Source organism: Rhamphochromis sp. 'chilingali', assembly GCF_963969265.1.
Source record: "Rhamphochromis sp. 'chilingali' genome assembly, chromosome: 9".
Lineage (NCBI taxonomy): Eukaryota > Metazoa > Chordata > Actinopteri > Cichliformes > Cichlidae > Rhamphochromis > Rhamphochromis sp. 'chilingali'.
In genome coordinates this window covers 15,880,770-15,908,586 of record NC_137936.1, presented here as the reverse complement: position 1 = coordinate 15,908,586, position 27,817 = coordinate 15,880,770, and the positions used below count along the sequence as shown (strand labels likewise).

The window sequence follows — 27,817 nt, the reverse complement described above, 5'->3', positions numbered from 1 at the left end:
TCCCTGGTGGACACATGATGAAATTTGCTTCTCTAATCAGCCTCCGATAGTCACACACACACAAATAAAAACGAGGCACAGACAGTTGAATTTATGCACATAAAACTATAATTCACTTGTAGTCATTGTCTTACATTGGTATTGGTCAGTAGGTTACATAACCATGCTTCAATGACACTGTACCAACAAATATCCATTTTTTCTCAGTCAGCTGTGTCTTTGTTTTTTGGCCAAAATTCAGCAGGGATACAAAGTGTACACATATTTCTTACCCCATTTACCATGTCAATTTAAAATATTTTTTGTAAGATGATATAAAAATACTGCTTTGAATGATTATTTTTTAATAAATAACCCAGTGACAGAGTATACAAACAAAATCTCTCCTCCTGCCCACTGACAAATCCACAATGTGTGAATACGCCATATATTCATTTCAAAATAACTGCTAAATACAATATGCTACTGACTTTGCTAAAGGCTGAAGTCCATTATCAGTGGATTTGCATTGCATGCTTCAAGTTTCCACCTTACTCAAAAGTTGCACATAGAATATTTCTAATGGCACACGCAAGCATCAAATTTAGAGACACTTTCATTCGTCACAGTGAAGGCAAAACCTGTGGTGTCTGTTTTGGAATGAAGGGGTATTTTAATTTTTATCTAAAATAAGGGCTGCGTAGAAATATTTTTTTGTGAGTAACACTCACACACATTTCTCATGTCAGAAAAAACAAAAGGAAAATAAAACTTTCAGCCAGTGTATGGGTTCTAAAATATTTTTTTATAACGTCATTAAATTCACAACCACCTTCCCCCTTTGTTCTGCAGAGCGCCCTCTAGTGGAAAAATAAAGGGAGCCTGAGAAGCTCTAGTTGGATGACTGAACAACAACAGTCAAACTGTAGCTGACGGGAAAAGGCTCGTCCCCGGATGATGACAAAAAGTGGTACAACGTCAGGAGAGTCACAAATCCCTGGCCTAGTTTAACTGAAGTCAATCAGCTTCCAGTCTCCATGGAAACCAAAGACAGAAAATCAGGAGGCAGGTAGGGCAAAAAAATAAACTATAAAAACAATGTTCTTCAGTCTGACAAGAACTACTGGTAAGCCTTTACATTCATCAAATGAGCAACTTGATTTCAGTCCAATGATAAAAAAAAAAAAATCACTCTTCATCTATGTCTGGATCCAAATTTCAAAGTGAAAAGAGAGATAAATAAAATCCCAATCATACATCAGAAATATACACAATCTCTTTTAAAATCAGCTGAAATCTTGAAGTTTATAAATGGTTCCCCAACTCCAGTTAAAACATTGTTTAAATGCCTGTACAGTACACCTCCTGAATATGGCTCTGAGAAGAAAGGGTTGTTTCGGAATAAAATTAAAATAGAACTAAAATATCAAATACAAATAAAATACATTTAAATGGCATAAAACATCTGAAGTAAATCTTATTCCATATTTCTTCCATGTACAAAGTAAAAACAATAATGTCATTTCTTTCAGTGCTTTGGGAAATACAATAAACAAACTAAATAATAAAGAAAACAGACACTTCTTTTAATCAAAAACAAACCCCCTTGAAAGTATGTTCACTAAATAGATTTCTGTTCTGATCATAAACTATATCAATCAAAGGTAAGCCCCAGGTCTACCACAGCAGAGATACGACACAGGTTGAGCACAACCTGCTCCAGTCGTCACTTTGACAGCTGGAGCAATGAATCACCATTGGGTGACAGTTTGAACAGCAGACCTGAGCTTTACCTCTGCAGCTGGCAGCTTCATGTGAATCTCGAGGCAAGAGAGTGAAGCAGTGGGCTCTTCTGAAAAACTGCCTCACTCCACTTTGTGTTCATTTACAGTTACCTCCAGGCATATGTGGACAGTGGCACATTTTTCACAATCTTGCCTCTGCGAGTCACAACAAATGATTCGAAGAAAAGACGCTATTACAGTGCAGACTCTAAACAGAAATATTGCATCAGCCGGTGAGGAATTACAGCCATTTCACACAGTCATTTCTTCATTGTATAAGCAGATAAAAAGTCTTGGAGATGATTTCAACTGTGGCATTTGCATTTGGAATTTGTTGCTCAAAAAGTCAAACGGATCGGCCTTAGGGTACAAAAACAAAACAAACCTTGAGAGAGGCAGTGGAAGCTCGGTACATTCTGATAAAAAAAAAAAAAAGAGAAGAATGTACCGGAGAAGTTTGGCAAAAAAAAGCAGATGATGAACAGTTTTGAAAGAAAATACAGGAAGAATCCCTGCTTTAGTCCATGAGTTCAAGACTTAAGGCAGTCATTGCCTGCAAAGGAACCTCAACAAGATATTAAAGAACTGAATTTACAGTTACATCAATTTGCCTCCCTGAAAATAGTGTATAAAAAAAGGCAGTAATTTCTTGAAGGTAAATGCAATATTTTTGTTCAACCCCTCAAAATAAAGTTGACAATCTGCACCTTAACCCCTTGTAACTGTAACTTGAATATGTTTTGGTACACAGCTAAAAATAATAAAAATCACATCAGTGTCCAAAAAAACAAAATGAAACAAAAAAAATGGACACACCTGCCTGTGAGTACTGTAATACCTAAGTGATCGTTTGTGGTGAAAGTGTGCATGTCTGTGAAGTGAGTGTGACCACAAATACATGCAAGTGTGTTCTAATGTCATAAAGACAAGCCTACGGCTGCTGACAGACAGAACTAACACTTCTAGTTCCTTCAGACATGCACTCTGTTCCATTAATTTGACAGGTCCTTAACATTTTGGCTTCACGTCTGAATGAATACACAGGTTTGCTTTGGGTGACGCTTGGATGAAACAGCGTGGAACATGAATAAATTACCAATGCCTGAATGACCGGAATGGCGACACCAACAGACAGACAAAGCCAGCAATTTTGCATATCCTGTATCTCAAACTATTAAACTATTTAAACATGTCAATTCTTTCTTTCACCTCGCCCTATATATAGACCTTAAAAGGTCACTTAGTGGGAGGAAATCACTGTATCTCCTGTGCTTACAAGGTCACACTGATGCAGAAGCAACTTCTAAAGCATTTACAGGTATAGATGAATGTGATACAGAGTCAAAGCTGAAGACCTCCGACCCATAAACACGTGCCTTTGAAGAGGAGCAGCAAAAGTAAAAAGGCACAAACAGACAGGGGTTACAGCCCTGACATATTTCAGGTTAACATCCACTTCTATTTAAAAGCCTGCTTGTGTATTCTGTTACAGTACCTGAGTGTTTTGACACCTCACAGAAATGGATGGCCCTCAGATTTTTGATGGCCATCCAGTGCGTTTTCTCTACCCCCACTCCAAAGTCAACAGACTTTACAGTGTTGAGTAAAGATTGCGACAGTGCTGGAGGTGCTAAAAAATAAAAGGTGGGCAACGCTACGTGACTGCCTGTGCATGCATTTTTTCAGAAGATGACAATTTCAGCTCGACAAGTAAATATAAAGGCCTTTGCTAAAAGCTGAATTATCCACCTTTTGCAGCAAACTTCAGGGTTTTTTTTGGCAATATTCCCCAAGATATGGATACATATAGACACTTGAGCAGGCTAACACAAAGTTTTGTCCAACACCAAACGGCTAAAACCTGAGGCCAACTAACAGCCTGAGGAAGGGAACAATGTGACTGCACTGCATCCCCTCAAGATAAATTATGCATGCAGGGCCATAAAGCCATTTCCATTTTGTTCTCTATTGTTCATTCAATCGTTTATGATTACTAAAAGGAGCTGATGTTAGGGGCAAATAACTTGTCCTCTTCGTGTGTGATGATGCACTTGGTTTGTTCTTGTATCTGATAATGGCAGTCTAATTAACTGGGTGTTTTGTCCCTTGTGCAATTATGATTCAGGGCCACCTTTATGGAAACAAGGCCAATTGTGCCATATAACTCCTGACCTGGCAGTGCTGGTTCACACCTTGTAAATGCTCAGTGTGTTGGGCAAAGTTTTAAGCTGCTCAGTTAAACTCACATGCACTTATGTGTGTAGGTGTATGTGTGCGTGTCGGTTTATACGCTCGTGAATGTTTGTGATGAATGTGTACTGTCTCTAATAACACCGAGGGGAAGTTAAATGTACCACAAAGGAGTGTCACTGGTGTTTCCTGAAACTGTGTGATATAAATGATGTCATGTCTGGGGGCTGAATCATTTCTGTGTATGTAATGTACGCATTTTGTGTTTTGCAAACGTGATATTTATGTTTACTACAATCTATGCGAAACCTCGTGTGTTTGACTGAGCGAATGCATGCTTGTCTACATTATGTCTCCGTCCTCTATGCTGAAGCTGGATCTGCGGCTGGAGTCGACAGACGCTTCAGGGGACATCGCTGAGAGCAGCGGGTCTCCACCCATAGGGGACAAAGGCTCGTCCATCATAAGGAAACCTAGGTCGCCTCTCCTCGCCTGGACGTCAAGTCCACCCAGGTCACCCAGCCCAGACATGCCATCTGAAAACCCTGATATCCCATCGCACAAGTCCAGCGACTGGGCAAAGTCAAAGTGCTGGGAGCTGCCCACAGCTGGGTACTGAATGGGAGGCTGAGGCTGGAGATGCTGTGGGACTGGTGGCAGCTGCCTGGGTTCGGGCTGGGCCTGGCCCTGAGGGTGGAAGTGTGTGTGGGAGAGGAACTGGTGCTGCTGGGCCTGGGGATGAGCCTGGTTATGGGGTAGATGCTGGTGCTGGTGGTGTGCTTGTGCCTGGGGGTGAGAATGGTTCTCCTCTAGGCTGGTCTCTTGTTTTATATAAGAACCCATAATGTCACCCGTGTTCAGGCCAGAGGGAGAGTTGCTGGGCAGGCCATGCAGATGAGCCTGCATCTCCAACTCCTTTAGACAGTTGGGAAAGAACAAAAGCAATTTTATTACTATTAATATTATTATTCATTTTCTATGATTCTGGACATGTGCTGTACAAATGTGTTACCTGGATGCGCAGCAACAGCTGCTTGTTGGCCATCTCCATCCTTTTGAAGTTGTTCTCTACTTCTCTTGTCCTCTGTGCATCCTTTTGCATACGTTTGATGTACTCTACAGATGCCCGCAATATAGTGCCTTTGTTCCAGCGCACATCACTAAGCAAACAGGGGAGCAGACAGGCAATTTTCACTTGTAAGTTCATGTCAGTAACTACTCAACATCTGTATTTACTTTAAAAACATGGTGCACTAAGAGAAACTCACAGGTCATTGGTTTTGGGGATCATGGTGCCCAGCTCTTTAATGCGATCATTAATGTTGAATCTCCTCCTCCTTTCAACTATTGCAGAAGAATGATAAGACCAATGGAAATTAGCATAAAGGAAAAAACACACTGAAGATAATATCACTGTGCAGGTGAATCAAAGGCATTAAAATAAGGAACAGGAAATTGTACAGATGCTACTTTTTAAGTATGTATAGCATAGATCAGATACTGGAAATATACAAAAAGTGTAAAGAGAAGCAAACATTTAAGCACACACACACACACACACACACACACACACACACACACACACACACACACACACACACACAGTCACAGGCAATTACACCTAAGTGCAAGGACAGCAGAAATTACCAGGTTAACCATCCACCCAGTAGTTGGACTATGTCAGCTAAATCAGCACATGGGCCGTATAACACTGTTTCTGCATCGGAAAGATTATGCTTTGTGTGCATGTATGTGGTACGTGCAAATTCTTCGGAAGGCCTGCACATTATCAGTGTGAGAAAATAAAAAGGGAAAAAGGATTTAGGGAAATAGCATTCTGAGGGAAAGACTCACTCAGATTGTGGTTGTCTTTTTTCTGTCTCTCCTTGGCCAGCGCACGGGCTTCTGCGTCTTTGCAATAACAAAAAGTGATTAACTAATGGCTGAGAAAGCGCCACGTCTCAAAAAAGACAGCTTATCAAGAGTGCCAATAAACGCACGCTACGTTTTCACTGATCAACAGAATCTGCATCACTTTGTAACATCTTTCGCACCTGAGAGTTCTCGCTTGATGGTCAGATTGGCAGGACAGGAGTTGCTGGTCATAGCAATGGCTGGACCCTTCATGCCAGGACCTGCATACACATCTAGGTGACTGCTAGAAAGAGGGAGCTGCAAAGGAAACACACGTCACACACACACATGCATTTAGAAAATGCATAGTATCTTACAAATACTTTGCAAAGTAAAAATAGGAGATGAGCAAAGGTTTCAATTTTCTGAATTAAAAAAAAACTAATCAAAATGAAAACTAAGTAAACCTGACTTTCTAACATCTCAGTAAGTACCTTTATAAAGTTACTGTTCATGTTTATTGTGATGTAAAGAGCAGATAGCAGCAGATAATGCAGTAATATCACACCTGAGAACAGCCTGCCAAGTACAGAAATGATTGACTATCACCTCATCTATCTTATCTGTCTTTATGGCTCATTTCTCTCCTCTGCTTTCACCAGCTCCTGAACTCACACTCGTGCAGTGGTCTCCACACTATTGCACTTTAGACATTGTATAACAATGGTGATTTAGTTTGCTATGGACTTCTAAAAAGACGTGATTTCCTTTTAATTGTACAATCTAGTTAGCGTGATGAACTTTTTATGCCTTGTAAGCAACCGTGTCGTACTCCCTGAAGCAAGGGCAAATATGACGCTGCTAATGAGGCCTGAAAGATAAAGAACTCAAAGGATGAGATAGCTTAATCTGCTGGCTACTGTCTGAGCTGTGAGATCAAACATATTCACTCACTAATATAAACGCAAACCTATGTATTTAAGTTAGATTTTTTTGTTACAATTCTTACAAAAGATCTAAAGAATATATGAAATGTAAAACTTTAACTTAAATGATAACATTATCAACCGAACTGAAGTTTACCCACACTGTTAAATACCAAAGACTTTTAATTTGTAGGATCTCAAGCATTAACCGTTTTCTAGAGGTAACATTTTTTTAAAAATTTCTACATCATATTAAGAAGAAGACAGAAGCCCATTTGAAACCTTGTCACGATTACAAATCTGGGCAGATTGAGTTATTGAATCAAAAACACACAACTCTAATAAGCCCAAATTCCCTGCCTCGTCCCTCTGCAGCGACCACATTCTGACTGGAAACACCACCTTCATTCTCCACTCCAGTAAAGGCCCATTTAATTCAATTTGAAGACTAAATTCTACTTGAACTCAGTATGGCTCAGTGGAGCAACGCACAAGTCAAACTGTTCACTTGAGCCTGGCATTCAGGGGTGTTCCAGACTTTTGCTAAACTTTGAGATTCCAAGAATTCCATGGAGTTTGCTGCTTTAATCCCCATTAGGATTAGCAGGTGACTTCCACGCACACTGTTCTGACAGCTGGGCGTAAAGCTGGATTTTTTTTTTTTAACATTTTGATTATCACTGAGTTTCTGCCTGTGGTAGTTTATTGTGCTGGCTTCTCACTTAATCAATCTAAACCTGATCAGCACGGTTCACCTTATCAGTGTGATAGTGATTTAAGCAATTAAACACATCATGCAGGATTCTCACAGTTAACTCAGACACTGCACGCAGATGGTCAGATGTATGTGTACAGAATTAATTACTAAAAGCTTAACTGTTTCACAGAAGAGAAGGAAAAAGACAGTATTGGCTGCTTGTATCAGTGTTTGACATGAGTATCAGATAAAGCAACAGGAGACTTTGTAGGTTTCCCTGTCTACCTGCTGCAGGAGCAGGGAAAACGTTGGACAACTACACAATATGTCTGAGAATGCAGAAGCTAAGTCCCGCCAACCTTTATGTTTGAGTGCACCCTGCAGGAGTAATCTTAAATTAGCTTAAATGTGCAACAGTTTTGATTCATGTCCAGCAGAAAACAGCCATCACATGCTAACAAACACGCACGCACGCACGCACACAAAACCACGCCACCACCCCTGCTATTCCTCTTTCTGATAATCAGGCACTCAAGGCTGGGACTTAAGAGTCACTGTGGTTCAAATAACTCATTCAGACAAAGAAAGGAATCCAACAACTCCCAACCAAAACTCAAAGAATTATAAACAAGAGTGCTTCATTGTCTTACCAGTTGAATCTGTTCTCCTTCAATAACTTCCACAATTGCATACGTCTTACTCATCTCCTTCATCCTCTAACTCCTTCTCCTACAGTGCCAAGGCGCTCCCTTCTTCCCTCTAAAGGCACAAGCAGCACATGCAGCTCTGAATGGCACTGCCGCTCCTGTGCTGCCAGAATGACCACGGCAGCTCCGCTCCTTTCTCTCTTCTACCTCTGCTCCCAACCAAACAGGAGTGAACTTTCCCCTAACTGGACTTTCAGCCTGTTTTCCCCTTACACAAATTGCCCTCGCCCCCCTTTCCCTCCTCCTTTCTATTCCTCCCGCCCTTCTCCCCCCCCCCGTTCCAAATGTCTTGTAAACAAGTTGAACTCTAACTGCTGCCAGTTTAATTGTTAATTTTCTGAGTTTGCTCCCTCAAACACAAAGTACTGTACAGTCTTCCAACTGGTATGTCCGCCCTACAGTTTCTAATTATGCCCAACATCATTCAGGGCCAGAATGTTAAGTCAATTAAACATTGTTAGCGTATGAGAATATACAGAATCAAATCTAGAGAAAACTCTACTTAGAAACACTAATGTTACAGTGACCACAAAGCAATACCCGATAACATTAAGAATAACTAAGAACATTAACAACTGCCATAAAGAGAGCCATTTTTCACACACAAGAACAATGATTATAGGAAGCACTTAAAAGTCTGAGTACTGATGACCTGGCATATCCAGCTCTGTGACTCATGTAGTACAGACAGAGCTGGAATTGAAGTGGTCGCAGGTTTCAGAGAACATCATACTTAATTAAAACACTTGGGAATTCCCTATTTTATTTTAAGGTGGTGCATTCAAGCTATAGAATCATGTGGTAATACAGAGAACAAATCTATGTAACGCTTGGTTTCAATTTTCAGAATAACGCGACGCAGTAATGTTTTCAGTGCAAAAATCTATTTTAAAAGTAATTCTGACTGTTGCAGAGCGGCCAAACCTCTTTTGCTGCACCATTTCATAGATACGTCACTTATTTGTTTTTGTTACCACAATACCACTGTAGTGTCACAGCATAAAATCAGCAGAGACAAATTTGCCCGTAAAGGTTTTGTGGCCTTTATAGTCAATGACCCATTTAAATATGCAAAGAGTCCCTTAAAACAAACTGCGTGCGCTTACACAATGTGTAAATAAAATCATACGTTTGGATGCAATGCAGCTTAGTTATATGTATTGTTCCTACTTACTGTGTTTGACATTTGGACAGCATCAGTGAAACTTTGAAAATACTCATCATTGGACTGCATACTGATGATGTTATCAATGACCTCATCCATCTGGGGGGGGAAAAAAAGAAGTGTTAATTATGTTTTTGTGACCTGTTTTTATCTAATGTTAAGAGAGGGAAGCAAACCAAAACCACCATTTGAATGCTTAGAAAACACTAAACTAAAAACAAAATGCTGTCCCTCCTCCTCAATTGATTAAAGCCTCAGAAACTTGATTGTAACCTCCCCGGACATGCATGTTACACTACTTATCTATCTAAAAGGATTAGAGACAGACAGAAGAGAGGTGGTTATGCTAAAAGCACACAGCAGGTCAAAGTCTTACAGGTTCAAAGGGCCATCCATTCTGCTGCTTCCCTGTCACTTTTTAAGCTGTAATTACTGGTGCAAGGCCATTATGGAGCATTTAAATCCCACTGATTACCATTCTCAGTTATTGCCAGTTAGTCAACACATTCATCCATGTCCCTACTGTGTGCACAACACATTAACATCAGCACAGTCACAAAATGCTCCTCTAACCCTTCAAAAGACCAATTAAATCATTATGGTGCTTTCATAAAATGTGGAGATGATGTTACTTTGGGGGTAATAGTCAACCCTCATAATTTTATATACGAGTGTAATTAAGTCATATTTTAGGGATATTTGTTCAGTCTGGATCCTGTAAATGGTACTTTATGACCTGCCCAGGAATGAATGTTTATGGGTTTATGCTTATGCTACTGTCGGCCCACACATCTACCTCTTTCTCGTGGCTGGAACCAATGTTGAGCATGGCCATCGGGCTGTTGGGGGCACTGTTGCCAGACATAAGCTGCTCGGTGCGCATGTGTGGGGACTGGAGAGGTGGGGGTGCAGATGCTGAACCCCCTGCAGGTCCCATGTTTGTGGGAGGCGAGGGTGGTATTAGCCCCGCTACTGCATTGACCGCCTAGGAACACACAGAGAAAGAGAGTGTTACAGCATTAGTGAACAGAGATCTGACATACTATAGGCAGATGTATTTCAATACTACATGGACGGACTGAAGAAAATGACAAACGTATACCTGTTTGGTAGCGTAGGTGGTTGACAGGTATTCTTTCACTTGCTGTCTTCGAGACTGACGGATGTGGTAGTCTGTAGGATTTTCAAGGTGAGTCTGTACCTATAGTAGGGACAAACAAAATGCAATCAGCTCTTTTTCTATTATTAATTCAGCTGGAAACTCAAAGTATCATTTTTGGGTACTTCTTTCTATTTTGTCACAACATATGTGGCAACAAAAAGCAAGACTAACAGCAAGTTTGCTTATTTCTGTTACCACACAGGGATATTATAAAAACATACATTTAATGTACAATATAAGCTTATTACCTTCCAATAATATTTAAAAAGATAACACAGAATATGCGATTCAGACCTCATTATCTCAGTTATGGCACTAGGACATAGTATGTTTAAGTCAGTGGTAAAGCCTACAGGAGTAAAGCCTCACTGAATCCTCTGATGTGGCCACACAGAGCATTGGACTGGCCTCATTCCTTCAGATCAAAGAATAAAGGAGAGAGCAAGCTTGCTCGCCATTACTACAAAGAAAGACTTGACTCCTCAGCCCCCCCTCAGCTCTCTGTTATATAACCATGGTAGGGTTATATTAAATGAACTGTGAACTTTTCAGTCAATAGATATTTGTACTGTGTTTACCTTGTAAATACCTGGTCCAACAACAGTTCTTTACATGTATGCATTTACATGTATGGTTCAGAGGGAGCGATAGAGAAGCTTACCTTATCTACAGAAAGAACAATGACAACTTTAAACTCTGTGGTGATTTCATAAACACCATTCCCCTCTCCCACATATGCACGCATGTGCACGGAGTAAAGTGTCAATGCAGCAAGTTGGAGCATTCAATACGAGTTACACAATGTATGAATTCTCACTGCAAAATGCACAATGTCATATAATGGAGTATTCCACAAACCCATAAACTCGCAAACACACATTATGTAAGATAATAACGCACACAACAAGCATCTCCGGAATCGGGCAAAATGTCACTTCGGCTTTATCTCTCCCTGACTGACTCTATCTATCGCTCCTGTCTGCCCTATTGCACAACGTGTCAAACCACTCTTATCTCCCCTTTGTGTCTTCCTACCTGCTTGGCGCGCCTCTGCATTGTTCTCTTATAGTTTTTTTTTTTCTTTTTAAACCTGACTTTTGCCTGTGTGTCAGTGCTGCTTGTTTGGGAGGCCACAATGCTCAGTGAAGACCTGACCACCTCCAGCTGCATGCTCCTGCCATTGCTTTATTGCTATAACATGTAATTAGATAAATAGAGACATATTTTTCAAACACTCGACCAACATGTTTTCTTTATTTTACAGTCCCATAAATCCGTTTAGTGCTTTCTCTTGGCATGTTTGCATGTGGACTGGGAGCCGCAGACATTTTACTACACTCTGTTTGAGCATAATGTGCAGCGGTCCTGTCAAAAAGAAGCTGTGTGGGGAGTAAATCCAGCAAAACATATCTATCACAATAAGCCATTTGCATCTTAAGAATATCTGACCTTCAGAACCTCCATGGGGACCTGCATGCTTTGGTAATGTTGTGGAGTGCTAATGGCTGGGGTGGGTGCAGGTGGCCCAGCCATGTGGTTCTGCATGTACTGCAGGGCTGCATTCTGCTGCTGCTGTAGCTGCTGCCGCTCACGCTGCTCCTCCTGCTGCAGCTGGTCTCGCATCAGCTGGAAACAAACATGCACACACACATTAGCGTTTATCCTCCACCCAGAAAGACAGTGTAACCAACACCAGCTTGCATCTTATCTTAAAATGAAACCGGCAACATTTTTGGAAGGTTGCTGACCAGAATCGCCTATGATAGAAACAAATGAAGCATATGTCATGCTTCAATAGTTAAAACAAATTTGATTTTCTTTTTTTTGCTTATAGTTCAAGGGCATCTTTATTTTTTACTGATTCACTTCATAAAGTTTTTCCGAGCTATAATTGAATTTGAGGGGAGGGCATTTTTCCAGGTGGAATTTTCCCAAAAATAGTAGTCAGCAATCAGACTTTAAAATATGCACATAAAATAAATATTTTCCAATCATCATCTGATTTCAAAGTGCTTTAATTCCACAGCCGTTCACTGGTAACAATCGAAGCACGCAATGTTAGAATGAGGGGATTTGTAAGTTTCATGCTGCTACCGGTAGGTATCGTAACAACAACAGTGGCTGCAGTGACTCCAACTATGCTCGTGACTATTGTTTGACTATCAAATGTACATGTGCAAAGTGTCTGAAAGGGACACGGTGAGGACTTGTGAAAACTGTAAGATTTGTATGTAAAAGTTTATAATCAGCCGTTTAAAATTTACTTTATTTTAAAAGCTTCAATGTCCATTAAAAAGCAACAACAACAGCTCTGACCTGCCTTTTAGTATATTTTAGTGTATAAATAATTCATTGTTTTTCTTTCTGACCCTTGTGCTGCTGCAACAAGGCATTTACACCACTGTGGGATTAATAGCGTCTATTTATATCCATCTATGTAAAAACGATGACATAGTTAAAAGAAAAAACAAGAATTTGTTTTTTTCTTTTTCTTTTTTTGGCTCTGTGTTATACCTTATACATGGCAGTGAAAATCAGGCCCTAATGAAACCTAGATAGGTAGACACGTCCATCTATCAATCAAAATGCTATGAGACATTTAAAAGGAAAAAAACGTTTCAAATTCATTGCACAACATTACAAATATAAAGTGATATAAATAGCCAGCAAAACTCCCGCATGTTGTTTACTGAACGGTGGAAGGTTATGTTGTACCTGCATCCGCAAGCCAATGCGTGAGGCCATGGCTGAGGGGCGGGGGGGCAGGGGAGGGCGAGCTGACGTTAATGCACCACAGTCCAGCCCGAGAGGTAGTGGAAGCTGTAAAAGAAACAACGAGGGGGGGGGGGAAATGAAAAAATTGTAGTAACATAGAAAGAAGCTAGAAATGATCTGATTAACATAAAATGTAACCTCGCTATTAGAGATCATTTGCAAAGAACTAGACTATGGAAACACATCTAACCTCTGAAGAAAAGCCTAATTAAACTAATTCTTTTATGTTTAATGGCAACATCAGTGGTAGGAAGGGAGGTGTGAGACAAGAGGAGTTGTGTGCAATACTTTCGTGTGAACAGACCTGTGACTTTGTGATGTTACAATTTTTTTGGCTTTGTTTATTTAACAGTGAAGCAGATTCTCAACTTTAGTTTAAGCATTCATTTCTTGTTGCAAATAACAAACAAAAGTCTTACCTTAGTTTGTCTTATTTATGCTAGTATATGTATGCAATTGTTTGACAATAACAAGATTATCAATAGTTAGTAAAGGTTTGGACAAACAGCTATTTAAACTTATAAAAGAAGTCCAGAACCAAGTTGATTAAATCCTCTGTTCAGTTAAGTTAAATCAAGGTAGTAGTCACACCAACGCAATATCTCATTTATAACATTCAAAAAAATAAATAATCAAGATTTCTGTGTTCCCACTGAATCAACTGTACTAAATCCAATTTCTAAAAGATGTTTAAAAGCAGGGTGAATACTCATAAAAACTGTTTACCAAGTTGACACAGCATTCGCTGATTCACAGTCTCTGATCAGGCCTCAAGTAAGCAAAGCTGGATCAGTGAACAATCTGACACATCACCAGCAGCCAAGCCTCTCAAATCTATTCATCTAACCATCCATTCATTGTCTGCCTGTTGTGCAACGTTTTCAAAGAAATAAAAAATAAACAACCCCCCAAAAACATACATCTCATGACTGTTCCCAAATTGAAATGTCACTTAAAAATCCACCTTTCATGCTGTATCTTTTGAATCAAAATTCCTCAACTACAATGACCTTTTGACTTTCACACCTAATGCGCATCAATCACATAACATTAGCAGCTAATGCAAAAACAAGGATCACTTGCACACTCCTGGTGTCACCCTGACTTGACCCTTTTAGTTTTGTTATGATGAAAAAAAAGACAGGAAATAAATTTTTTTTCTCCCCCACATAGAGGATGATTTCCAGTCATGTCAAAGTCATGTGGTCTTGTTGTTCTTAAGTGATCATGTGAGCAAAAAGATGAGGGGAACACCCGTCACCCCTTTCAACATCTGCTTTTTTTCTCTCACATACACAAAGTTAGCATGGATTGGGGAGTTCCTGGGCTGATAGTTCCCCTTCTGCAGTGACTTGCGTTTAGCCCCTGCGTGACTAAGCTTCTCTGGCCCTTATAAAGGTGTGATGAAATCAGTGCTACATCTCAGTGTCTAGTCAAATATCTTGTGCTTGCGGTGATGTGGGATGGAATAGCACAGCATCAGTCAGAATGTGATTGCTCCATTCTCTGTATATGCTCATAAAGAGAGAAAGACAGAGCGAGAGAGAGAGAAAAGCTCATTGTGCACGAGGTACAATAAGAAGGGCAGCTCCTATTGAGAAGGACTGAAGCCGCCTGTTGTCCACAGTGTACATTTCAGCAACCGAGGGGGCACACACTGCCTGCTTTGTGCCCATTAGATGGCCCACATGAAAAACACACACCCATGCAGAGATACACATTCAAACACATACAGTTTCCAAAACACACTTGTGCCAGAACTTGGACTTTAGGGCAGGCCAACCGGCAGATCTTAAAGGCCAGCTTGCTTTAATCTGCAAGATTTACAGCTGTTGATGCAGTGCTGCAACAGAAGGAGCCTTCCTGCAGCGATAGTAGTAAATGTCCTCAAGGTGTGTACTTGTGCATAACAAGGGCTAGTTGCACAGGGGTATGTTGTCGTTGACCATAAAAGCTCTTTGCAGACACAAGCTTTACTTATAAAAACATATTAGATTTGACTTTAACCTAATGGTCTACTTTGTAGAGAAACCAGGCTACGTGGCACAAATAATGGCCCAAAGACACACATTTGAATCCCCGATGCACGAGTAAAAGGATTCCAAATCTACCTTGTTTGTAAAGCTGCTGACAGTGGCAGATGCGTTTGCTGCAATGTTTACATTTCACTTCCTCCATTTCATCATGCAAAGTATGTATCATACATCCACCCAGTGTAACAAAGCCATGATCCATGACCTACATGTCCTGTAAATGTTGCACACTTATTTTCATCATATAGGATGTCACTTCCTGATATCATATGGTGACACACTGCTACCAGGCAGTGTGATCCCCCACACGGGCCTTCCCATTGCCTGACATCAACTGGGGGCATTTGTGACGCAGTAGAAGCACAGAGCAGCTATTGTGTGTCCGACGCTGTAATGTCACAACCCCTTCACTTCAAACACTGACAGCCAGTAGTAGGATGCAGAGCGGAGGAAGCCCGGGTCAGAGGCCAACACTGCCACGTTAGTCACACAAATATATCTCAACCAAAGTCCAGCTTTCATGTCTAAACTACCATAAGCATGTGTTACTGCAGTACTTTGTGTGAATTAAAACATTTTCAGATCAGGTCAAAGTAAAGGCTGATCAGATACATCTGTGAGGAGGCAACATGGCTAGGTAATGACAGCTAACCAAGAAATCCAAGACGTGTGTAATATATTCAACTTAGAGAGTGATGACAGCTTTTCTTCCAGGCAGAAGCATAGCAGGTACACACAGAAGTACACACTAATGTGGGGGCAGTGTGGGGCTATAGCACCTGTGCTCGGAGACAGCGTGTTAATTTGTGGAGTGTTTATTTTTAGAAGTGGCTGTGCAAAGCCAAGAAGGGCCTTTTTGGCAACCAGCAGTTATATGTGGGGTGTGTACATACACACACACCTACCTCTATGCATGCATGGTGCACATGTATGTTGTCAAACCTGCATATACATAACAGCATGTAAAACTTTATTTAAAGCAAGTGTAGGACCTGTGCAAATCAGTTCTGCACAGTTAGTGAGCATAGAGACAAGAAGTGCAACATGGCTAGCCCTGCTCTGAACACCAACACGTCAACAATGAAGTGCAAAAGCTGCTTAACCTTCCTCATGACAAGACATTAAAGTTTTCACAAACCAAACTTGGAAAACCAAAGAATATAATTTCAAGTCAAAACACAAACGCTGGCTTTCTCATTAAGTTATCTGTCTTCCTGTGCTAATGGCTAAAATAACCCCTGCTCTCTGTTCTCCTTTTCAGGAACACCATGTTCCCCTGAACTACGATGTGTTTTTTTGTTGTTTTCTTCATGTGTTTGTGTTTGTGTGCGTAGCCTCATGCATTTGTGCATGTTTTTGTCTGTAGGTGCGGGTACAGGTGAGAGGAGGGCATGCACATGAAGAGTAAGCCTGCATGTGTATTAGTGCTCTACGGTGTTTGCCAGTTTTCATGCAGACCCCTTGAAAACATGTAAACAGACCTCTGTTTTGAATACACACTGGCAAACAGGCAGATCATTTTCATCTGTTACCACAACATATCTGTGACATAAATATATATGGTTAGAGTATACAGGGGTTATATAGGCACACTGATTTTATTTCTAATTCTGAATGAAGCACAGTGCCACAAACACTTGGCATGATGATTTTGACGGTAGAATATGAAAAGATATCTTAACAGCACGCAGACACACACACACACAAAATACAATTACCTGTTTGAGAGTAAATAAGAGTTCACAAAGTAGTGTGTGCTCTGCTTATGCTGCTGACTACATGTCTGGATGATGGAGAAAGTCGATGGCCAATGGGATGAAGGGATGAAAGAACCAAGAGACAACAACAATCAAAAAGAAAAAGAAGAAATGATTGGTTATAAAATGTAAAACTGAACAGAGAACTGACAGATAAAATGAACAGCTATAAATAAAGCATACAAATTTGGCAGTTGTGAAAAAGCAGCTGAGGAAGCAGTGAAGTATTTAAGAAGGGGGAGCTGCAGGTGTGCAACACACACTTAAAGCAGAATTTCCATAGCGGAAGCAAGTGAAGCAACAGACCATGGTGAGGCTTAAGTATAAACACATGCGACAGGAAGATATTCTCAATAACTGATTTGAAAGTTGTTGTTTTTTCACCTCGGCTCATTCTTCAGGCACTGCATTTCCTATACCTGGTTTCCAGTCATTTTAACACCTTAATCATTAAAGTAAGAGCGTCAAGGATGTAAAGGTTTTTATGAAAAGGGATGCACACCCAAGGAAATATCAAAACATTGCACAATATCATGGTTAGAGTTAAAAGGGATCTAATATACACACATATACAAAACGCACACTTTTAATATCTTAGTGAGGACATCTAAGTGACATACTGCTTTCCCTAGCCGCTTACCCTAACGCTAACCATCAAAAATGAATCCCTGAACCCTTAGCCTAAACCTAATAGTAACCCTGACACCAAAACCACATTCTGAGTCTCAAAAACGTCTTCAAACTCGTGGGGACGGGCATTTTGTTGCCATAAGGGACTGGTGGTCCCCACAAGTATAGTAGCGTTCCAATTTTTGGTCATCACAAAGATATCTAAACATGGTACACACACACAAAGAGTATATATGATGCAAAATAACCACTCAAACATAGTCAGGAGTCTTAAGACTGTAAATGTAACGTGGATAGAAACATCTGTGTAATTTATTACCATCTCCTCACCAAGATGAAGTGCGAAGGTTGAGTGATTCTACTCAGTGGCTAACTTTCAGAAGGTCATCTAAATGAATCACCATAACTCATCAACACTGTGCCTGAATCACAATGCCTGTCACATTCAACAGCCTATTTATAGTCGCTCAAGAGAGACCCTGAGCACAGCGAATCTCAGCTGCAGTGATCACAGAGCAGAGAGTACTGTGAAAAAAAGCACGGAAAGAACAACAGCAGGCTCTCCGCAGTATCTATTGTACAACACAGAGATATAGGAAGGACAATGAGCCAGCATCATCAATAAAAACCACAACGCATTACTTCCCCTTTCCTTCCATGAGTTTTCACAACTCCTAGTTCTGTTGGCGGTGAAGCAACTTCCTTGCCAGGCAAGCCATGGAAAAAACGAAAACTTTTTAAGCCATGACTTTTTTTAAAATTAGGAGTAAGGAACAGTTTACACCAAAAACTTTGCAATTGTTTGACACTGACAGCCACTCTCATACAGCACTTGAACTCCTAGAAGGAAGGGAAGAAAAAACCTACAATAAAACAAACGCTGTCTAATCTAAAATCAGTTAAGCTATTTCATCTAACCAAACTGGTTAAACAGACACGAGACCTGAATTATACACAAGCCATATAGAGATTATGTAAGTGAAACACAGACAGTAGGGCACTATAGGGCAAATTATAATACTTTTATCCAGCATCTCTAAGAGCAGGTGTAGTGCAGTCTAACTTATAAACTAGAGGATAACCCATCACAGAAAACCTTCTGAAAGTCTGGCCTCCACTGATCATTTTTTCTTTTTATGCTTGCAGTTCAGCTAAGATTAACTGCCCTCTGCCATAATCGATCACAATGCTAAACAACGCTTCAAAGCTGCTCAATCATATTTTTCGTTTTTCTTTAGTTTTTCTTTTTTAAAAGTCACAGACAGTACGTTAAAATTGGGCCATAATAGACCAGATCTAAAGTGGTTTCTGTTGCTGTAAGTGTTTCTGTTCCTCTGCCTCTTACAAAAATACTTTGCACATAATATGTTCAGACATGTTTCATAGTAAGCACGAACAGAACTCAGGGTGACAGCTGTCAACAGCCAGGCACCACGAAACACACACAACAATGGATATAGTTCAGTATAGTTAAACTTCAGGTTCTTACCAGAAACTCTCCAACTACTCCAAAGACAGCATAGTGTATCCAGGTGAAATGAGCTCCTCCACGTGTTAGTAAACACACTGACAGAGACCATGAGCCGTTTGCTTGCTCAGCCAACCAGAGCTTACATGTGCTGCTCCACTGATTGTGATGCCACCCCTTCCTCAACAGAACTGCTTAAAGTACAGTGTCAGTCACTATTAGTCACCTTCTGCCCCCTTTCTAACCACCAGCTCAGCTTCCTAGACGTCCTCCTCCTCCTGCTGTTTCCCTCCTCTTCCCCTAAATTACCCTGAATGCAATCGTCTGGGCCAACAACAAGGAGATCCCTGTGTCTAGCTAACTCTTTTAGTTTCTTCATTCTCTCTCTCCCTCTCTCTCTCTCTCTCTCTCTCTCTCCCTCCATTGGGCAGCTCCTCCTCAGTCCAGCCTCTCTTCTTAATTCAGTGCACAATATTTGCATACAGCAACACCTACACATATGCGTGCGCAATTTGAATGCAATTCCTTATTTTATCTACCAGGTCACTGTGTTTTTATGACCTATGGGGCAATGAATCAGCACATTTACTTCTTTAATTGAACACCCACACACTAAAACCACACCACACAAACAAAAAAGCACACAAAAACATTAACATTGATGATCTGCATTTTTTCAGTGTTGTTTCCACAGCTTTCTGACTTTTTCTAATAAATGAAACACAGCCATGGATTTCTAAAGCTGTGATCTCTGCATTATTCAGGTATGATTTAATTTATGTTTAGAAAAAAAACACACACAGGATACATCACACATAGCTAAAATGTGATCCAAATAAACATCTGAAACACTAGTGGTAGCTTTACAGGCATAAGATCTGACCAGCAAAAAACTGCCTCCAATGAGGGTTTACGTTTTCTGAAGTAGCGCAGCAGAGTATTGCAAACTTAAACCTATATGAAATGTATTCCATGTATTTCTGTCATTAATGAGATATTATGGATGAATGGCTCCTGAAGGCGGCTCTCTATAAGACAGTAAAGAACATCAAAACTCATCTGAAAATCTCTTATGTTAAGGACTATTGCAATTAATAACACTGTATCTAACCCAGTTATTTACATCCCTCCATGCAAACACTTCCAACCTCTCCACACCCTGTATGCCTCAATAAGGAAAAACAGGCCACTATGCTAGTTGTTCCTAACACAACAGAGGAGGACACAGGCCAGCATGGTTCAGCAGCACCCAGCTGACAAGAATCCCTTGTTTGTACACAAAGCTTTAAACAGTAGGCCAGCTCCAGTTCTCATAGTGCCCACAGTGTATTTACTGGGTTATTTTCGTCCAGGGGCAGGACCCATGAGGGTCCTCAGCTTATTGGCCAGAGAAACTGCGTTCTAGGCTACCAATGGTAACTAATTTCAGTAGGAGTAGGGGGGGGAAAAAAATCTCTGACCATGACAGCCTTGTACCCTTTTACAACGGCCTTTCAAGGATTCACATACATTGACGCAAACATACATACGCCAATCAAGGCCCTCTCCATTGTCGATACGCAAGTTTCCCATTTTTTAGTGCCTCAGTCACTACAGTTGGGGCCAGATACTGTCTACTCTATAAAGACCAGTACTGCGGCTCTGCTGAAAGTCTAAAACACGTGTTTTGATATGTTTGAATCAAGTCTGACCTGGCTATGCTCACTTATACCTATACTGTGTGCTATTGATGTAGGATAAAACAGGGCCGTAAATATGCCAGGAAAGTCAGAGAAGCTGGATGTAGCCTGTAACTTCACCTGTGTGTGCTTTTGTGTAAGATGTATCAAGAAATAATAAAATATAACTATTTTAGAACTTTAAAATGCATTCTTTTGGGGGGGGGGGGGGGGGGGGGTTCTTTCTTTTTTTAAATCCATTTAAGCTTTATTTAACCAGGAAGTCTGCTGTGATTAAAATCTCTTTTGGAAGGGAGAAGGTGGCGCCACACCACTATACCAGCATGACACATGATATTTTTGGTAACCAAAGTGATGTTTGCAAGATTTTGCAGACCACAGCATCTGACGAAACCAATATTCACTTATGTAAGAGTTGCTTTACGTTAAAAACACTAAATAACTGAAACTCTTTGAAAAAGAAAACAAAAGAAAAAACAGAACCCACAGCACTTCCCGACTATGCACATAACATCATTTGGCCCGAGGTGACCCCATGCTGTGTGTATGACTAATAGGAGTGTTGTTGTGGTTTAATGATACTTGTCACATGCTATAAATTATATGGGATATTACAACTCTAATTTGAAGAAATATACACGTTTACAGTTTACAGGCAACGACGTCATGATATTCCAGTCACCGTGTATGAAGCAAATAGCTGTTTATTTTAAATCAATCCCATTTCTTGTTGGAGAATTTAAAATATACACTAATAATATAGACAAAACAAAAGTAGTGGTCTCTGTTTGTGAATTTAAGAGTGGGTAGTACAGTAACTAACCAACCAGCAACCAGCTACACTACATTTCTTTTTGCATGGGTGAACATCATCATATGCGGGGAAAATGTAATGGAAGGCAATCTAGAGATGAGATGAGAGATAAGGCAAAGACACACACACACACACACACGTGAGTGAGTGAGTGAACTTAATTTGACTTTGGCTATCACACACAAACTTAATGACCACCTTGAGTACAAAAAAAATCAAATCGCTGTAATGCAATCTAGAAAACTCTTGAAAAACTTAGTGATGGAAAGTAACCGAACGTGCCTGTACATGTGCACAAGACTGCGTTTCCGATCAGAATGCATTTCTTGTCCTCTGATCAAAAATGAGACAAGTTTTATTTAAACAGTATGGACAAAGGAATGTTATCTATACAAAGACACCCACACACAGCTTGATGCTGTATATAACTTTATCAAAGAATAATCTAAAGATTTTTCCATAGACTATTACCAGCCCTAAGAAAGAAAGACAAAAACAACAACAACAACAAAAACGCAGCTATTAAATTACTAGGATTAATTTATACATGCTTGTTTCACTCAGGATTTTTCCCTGGTCATTCCCAAAACACTGAATATGCCAGTGTTTTGGGAATGACAGCGAGAAGCCAACCACCTTCAGGTTATATAACATACAGCATAATGCAAGGGGAAAGAAAATATCTAAGGAATCAAGTTATAATCACTTGGAATTTGAGTATCTTTTTGTATTCAATTCATAACTGAAAGCTGCACAAGGTACAATTCAAAGAAAGTTCTTGAACTCAATCCATAAGGCATATAAAATATACCAGATTTAATTTTGGCTCCTTGTGAAGACCTGCACCATTTCCAGCAGTCCTGCTATTTTTAAATCACTTCCTGGAAGTACCATGCTTGTCTGCAGTTTCATCATGAACCTCAAACTTTCGTGAACAGCAAACATCAACCTCTGAGTCAGACGGACCCAGCTATCATTTTGCTAATCATCATGGGTAACTGGGACACTGGCCTCTCTTTTTTGACACAAAGACCGAACAGTGGTCTTAAATGGGAGAGTGGAAGGGAGATCATGAGGTGAGTAGCGCCACCAGGTCCATGTCATTTTATTTAATTCACAAGTTGTCACTGTAAATTTGTCCCTGAAGGTCAAATGTCTGTCAGTGAAAATTTGGCTCAAATTACCTGAACTTAGAGAACAGGCTCAGCTCATTTTGAGCTGTTTACAATCAGAACTACTCCGTTTGACTCCATATTCTTCCTTAAAATGACATTCAAGTTGAACAGTTGTTATCGGGCACTGCAAATGCATGCCTAGAAATGGTCAAAATGGGACTTCCAAGGAGCGATCCAAGCTTAGCAGGAGCAGGAGTGCTGGAACACTTACAGCACCTCACAATGAGCTGACCTTGAAGGGGATAGTGGGCAAATTTAAATCAGATATGCTGTTGAGGGAGTAAAATATTGTTGTTTTAAATCTTCAAGTACAAACATGAAAAGCAATGTGACGCCACTGTGGAGCTCAGTATGACCACCCCGACCCCAAAAAGGTACAAGCTGAGGAGGATTGAACATTTCTGAGCCTAGATGAAAAAGTAAGGTCAACACAAGATGATAATAAGTTCCAGGAATTTGGGATATCAGCCATTTCCGAACGACAATTAGTCAAAGGCAGAAGATGCATCCATCCATTATGCATCCAATATGGATAAATATGTCATCATGAGTCATCAGTGAGTCAATAAATACTCTCCCTGGATCTTTTTTATGCCTTAAAACTAGCCTGAAATCTAAGCTAAAAAATGCTGGTGAGATAATCTTGAGAAAGCAGATTTGTGTTTTCAAATCACCAGTGGTTTCAAAGTACAGTCAATAGCAACAACACTTGGAATCACATTATGAAAACCTGTTTGAGGAGCCCACAGGGCATAACATTAAGGAAGCAGTCTGTGGAGTACATGTGAAAGTTCCTAGTAAAGAACTGAACTGTTCAGCTGGAACTACTTTTCACAGCACTGAAGACGATTATAAATGGAAAGAGTTTGTGCACAACTTAAATAGTAGCAGATACAACACTTATCTTTTATCATCAGTGCTTCACTGAACCTTGAAATCTATATTTTTTGTGTTAATTTCACAATGCACTTCAACTGTTAGCTTCCTGAAAGAAGTGAAACTACCAAGGACATTCTTTCATATTCATTAAACACACTTACTACACATACCTTCCTTTATTAAGAAAAGCTTTTAACACAATAACTGATTCATTCCCATTTGTGTGAACAACTTTCAAATGTCACACACATTGTGTGTTAAGTGTGCAGCAACTTTATGTTTAATATTTCTGAAAAACATCTTAATAAGGAGATAAAAGGTAACTGTAACATTTTCTGTGGGCCACTGTAAGAGATGAGGTTTAAGAGAGACACATCTACCAACTACAACTGATCACTGCAGTTCACAATGATAAGAAAACTGTAGAAACACACACTGCAGCTGCCCAGTTGTGTATAACTCACAGATGCAGATGAGCAGCGATTCTTACAGAGAGAAATGAGACTGAGCAAGCCTGTCACTACTGTCTCTCAGTTAAAAAAAGAGGATGTGAAACTGTGGAATGAAGATAAGATGAGGAAGTGGAGTCACACATTTTGCACATGCCCTAAAACGCCCCACCCACACTTACCTCTGGGAGATCATGGGTCATGTTGTCATATAGCACATGAAACGCTGTCATTCCCGTGGTTTTCTAGAAAAACTCCGAGCTTCAGTGAAAAGCTTATGCAGTAGTTTGTGTTATATTTCTGTCTGCCTTTTTTAAATTATTATCTCTAAGGAAAACCCAACAAACCACCAGGATAGGACAAGAGCTGAGAAAGCTGTGTAGGTCATGGGAGAACTGTCCATATGGCAAACGCATGAAGCTGTGTTTACACACACCTGATGCTCTTTCACACTAGAGTACATCCATTTAACCGAGCCACTGTGCTTGTGTGTCTCAGTGTGCAAGTGCAAGGGTGTGTGTGTGTGTGTGTGTGTGTGTGTGTGTGTGTGTGTGTGTGTGTGTGTGTGTGTGTGTGTGTGTGTGTGTGTGTGTGTGTGTGTGTGTATACACCTTGCCTGCCTATGTTTACCTGAAGAAAATTAATCCCATCACCAACGGACTGCAGACACATACCCAATGAGGCCGAAAACATCTTTCTCTCTCTCCCTCTCACACACAGGATGCAATGCTTGTACTAATTTGTGCCTTTCTGTGCCAAGTTGAACACAAATCAGGGAACAGAAATACTAAAATGAAATCTTAATTAGAATACTTGATGTGGTCACATTTCCTGTGATGTTTCCATCACAACTTTGGGTTCTTGTGCTGCTCTGTCTGAACAGGTGGCAGCTGTGCTATTGGAGAGAATTAGAGTGCAGTCAGTCTATCAGGGGTTACTGCTGCTCTGCATACTGTGACCAGTGACCTCTGACCTTGCTGACAGTGACCTGACAGCTCTGTGCGTTTAATAACCCTGGCCCCTCTCGTATTGTGTGCACTACATAACCCTGCTGGTTTCACGATGACCTTCAGTCCCATTCTTATCTGTGTGCCTACACTTGTTCAAAAGGAGTATAAACAGCTACACAGACACCTTGCACATGAATACATTTAATCTTATAAATTTAGTTTCAATATCAATTGACTCTATGTAGATATATCTCCAGCAATCCATCATTTATTTGAAAGTTTAGCTAATAAGCAGTATAATCTCCGTTATGTAAACATGCCGAAAGGCACGTGATAAAATTACAAGGCAATAATTCAATTAAAATGGTTCATTGGCATGCAGACTGGATTAGTTACAGCTATGCTATCTGTCCATGCTGATGCCCAGTTTTTTCATCATTTCTGACTGGTTACAGAGTCATGGTCACAGTCATGAGAGAGAAACAAAGAGAGTCAGAGGCAAACTAGACAGAGGCAGAAGGAAAAAAGAAAGTTTCTAATCAAGCATATTTCAAATTATACATTATTCCCATAGTCGGATCTAAATCCAGTCACATGCATACTTATCTGTGGGTGTTTTTGTGTTTCAGTAACATGTAGACAGACATCCTCTTGCCTCACAGCTCTCCCTGTCTTCTATATCAAAACCCATGTGCATATATTCACGTATCACGATGAACCCTGACCTCATTGATGCCTTTTCGCAAAACTCATTTTACTGGAAGTGATTCAAGGCAAGCGCAAATAAAAGGAACCCACTGCATTTCCCCTTAACCCAAGCTTCACAGATTTGTTAGACATGCAGAAAGGATGGAAGCTGGAAAGACAAATGAATTTAAGCAGTAACCCAAAAGATGATACAAACAGATTGCTGATATTTCCACTGCGACTTTGCTCTCTGGGGAACAGTATGTATGATTGCAGAGACCAAGGGTCAGAGAAGAGAGTCTTATGCCAAACGTTGATGGTGTAATATAGAGTCGCAAACATGTTCTCAGGCAGGAGGGGGGCATTGAGCCACTGCACCCATGGTCTGGATGGGGGGGAGGGGGAGTATGTGAAGCCAAGGTGTTGGGTAAATAAATAAGGGGTTGCTGATGCTAAACATTATTCTGCTGATGTGAATCTGCTTTTTTAAAATAAGTTGCTTCATCTAAATTTATTTCACCTTTAGTTGGGGAACGTCATATCTATCTAAGTAAATTGTTGGTCAAACAGTTTAACCACAGTCCAGAAAAAGCAAGCTAAAACTTCACGGTGAAACGACTGTTAAACCCAACCACGCATGCGCCTTTAGAGTCAACTATTATCGCTGCATTACCAGACAGCAACTGTCATGCTAAACTCTACTTTCCACTTAACATACATACAGCACATGCGCGCACACACATGGAAATAGGAATAGCGCTCTGTGCTGAGAGGAAAGGCTGCATAAATCAGGGATGCCTTCATCACGTTGGCACCTTGCATACCTTTAAAGGTAAGTACTTTAACAAGCAGAGCAGTAATACAGTCTGTACAGTCACAGACTTATACATAGCAGCATACCCCAAGGCTGAGGTGTTGTTACTGATACCGGTCTGGCTGCAGCTTATAAATGGCAAGAGAGGCAACTCCCAGCAGACTCGCAGAGGACAGTAAAAGGGAAAAAGTGGTGCAGCGCACTGCAAACTAGTGGTTCCAGGGTCTTCATCACAATGGCAAATGTGTCTTTATATTTAAATTATGGTTAAAACTACACGTAAAAAAATATTTAACGCAATAAATTCTGAAATGTGTCATGAACACCTCAAATCTTTCTACAAATATATTCAAGGCGGCAAAACTACGTAAGTAGAACAAATGTCCTGTATAATTTCTGTTTGTAGCCTGTATGCACAATTCATTTTTGTATTAATTTGATGAAATTATGCCTTTTATTTCGCCAAAAGGGCTACATAATTAGTTCAATCTAATCCATTCCATTTTAAGTCGATAAATCGCCCAAGTTTGCGTTGAAAGAGAGAAACGCGCACTTGTCTTTTCTTTTCACGGGGTTTCTAGAGGCAGCAGCGGTTCAGCAGAGGCTAACAGTTTCAGTAGCGTTGGTGAAATCTAACTTACCCGCTCTGAAGGTCAGACAGTACAAAATAAGAGTCAAGCTCAGGAGGGAAAAAAAGTGCGTGGCCACTTCTATATATTCTGGCACCAAGTCCGTCAGAAACTATCACAAGCTGAGTTTTAAACCAAGGTTTAAAAGGTTTGACTTTCCCCGTATTTCCACACACCGACAGCGCGTGTGTAACCGATGACACTTAGCCAATTTGTTTTCGTTTTGACGGTCAAGTTGTCACAACTCAGAGCGTCCGCGGTCACCTGTGCCACCGCCAATGGCAAAGCGCAAAACGGCCTTGTGGGAAATGTAGTTTTTACATCGCGTAAACCAGAAGATGCGCTATTTTGAGGTAGTGACGTGATGCCTGTTGACTGCAAAGTTAGTTCCGAGTCGTTCAACAAAAGCACTCAAAGAACTAAACGAAAGGAAAATCTGGTATGACTGTTTCATTGTGCAGCCTGTTGATGATCTTCCGTTAACAAATGTCAGTCTTTGTGGCACACTGCTCAAAATTAAACACTTTTGAAAGACAGCATAGCTTCAGTTAAACTTCTGGGATGTTGATCTGGTTAGTCAGGTAGGAGAGGGGGTTGTTAATCAAGTTCAGCTG

At 40.4% G+C, this 27,817-nt stretch overlaps 1 protein-coding gene across 4 annotated transcripts; it reads right to left on the bottom strand.

Annotated features, from left to right (window-relative positions):
- Positions 1–99: 99 nt before the first annotated feature.
- Positions 100–27,393, bottom strand: tfeb (transcription factor EB). Of its 4 annotated transcripts, none has more exons than XM_080891381.1 (12): positions 19,149–19,434; positions 16,991–17,055; positions 13,180–13,284; positions 11,914–12,090; positions 10,405–10,503; positions 10,099–10,287; positions 9,312–9,401; positions 6,008–6,125; positions 5,808–5,864; positions 5,222–5,297; positions 4,966–5,113; positions 100–4,868 (listed from the first exon to the last, which is right to left on the bottom strand). In XM_080891381.1, the coding sequence occupies exons 3-12, from the start codon at positions 13,207–13,209 to the stop codon at positions 4,296–4,298; spliced, it is 1,557 nt and encodes a 518-aa protein (XP_080747507.1). In that variant the 5' UTR covers positions 13,210–13,284; positions 16,991–17,055; positions 19,149–19,434; the 3' UTR covers positions 100–4,295. The 4 variants fall into 4 exon arrangements, with proteins under 4 accessions (XP_080747507.1, XP_080747509.1, XP_080747508.1 ...); XM_080891383.1 differs by having other exon boundaries at positions 5,808–5,858; XM_080891382.1 differs by lacking the exons at positions 16,991–17,055; positions 19,149–19,434 and adding an exon at positions 27,216–27,393.
- Positions 27,394–27,817: the final 424 nt, after the last annotated feature.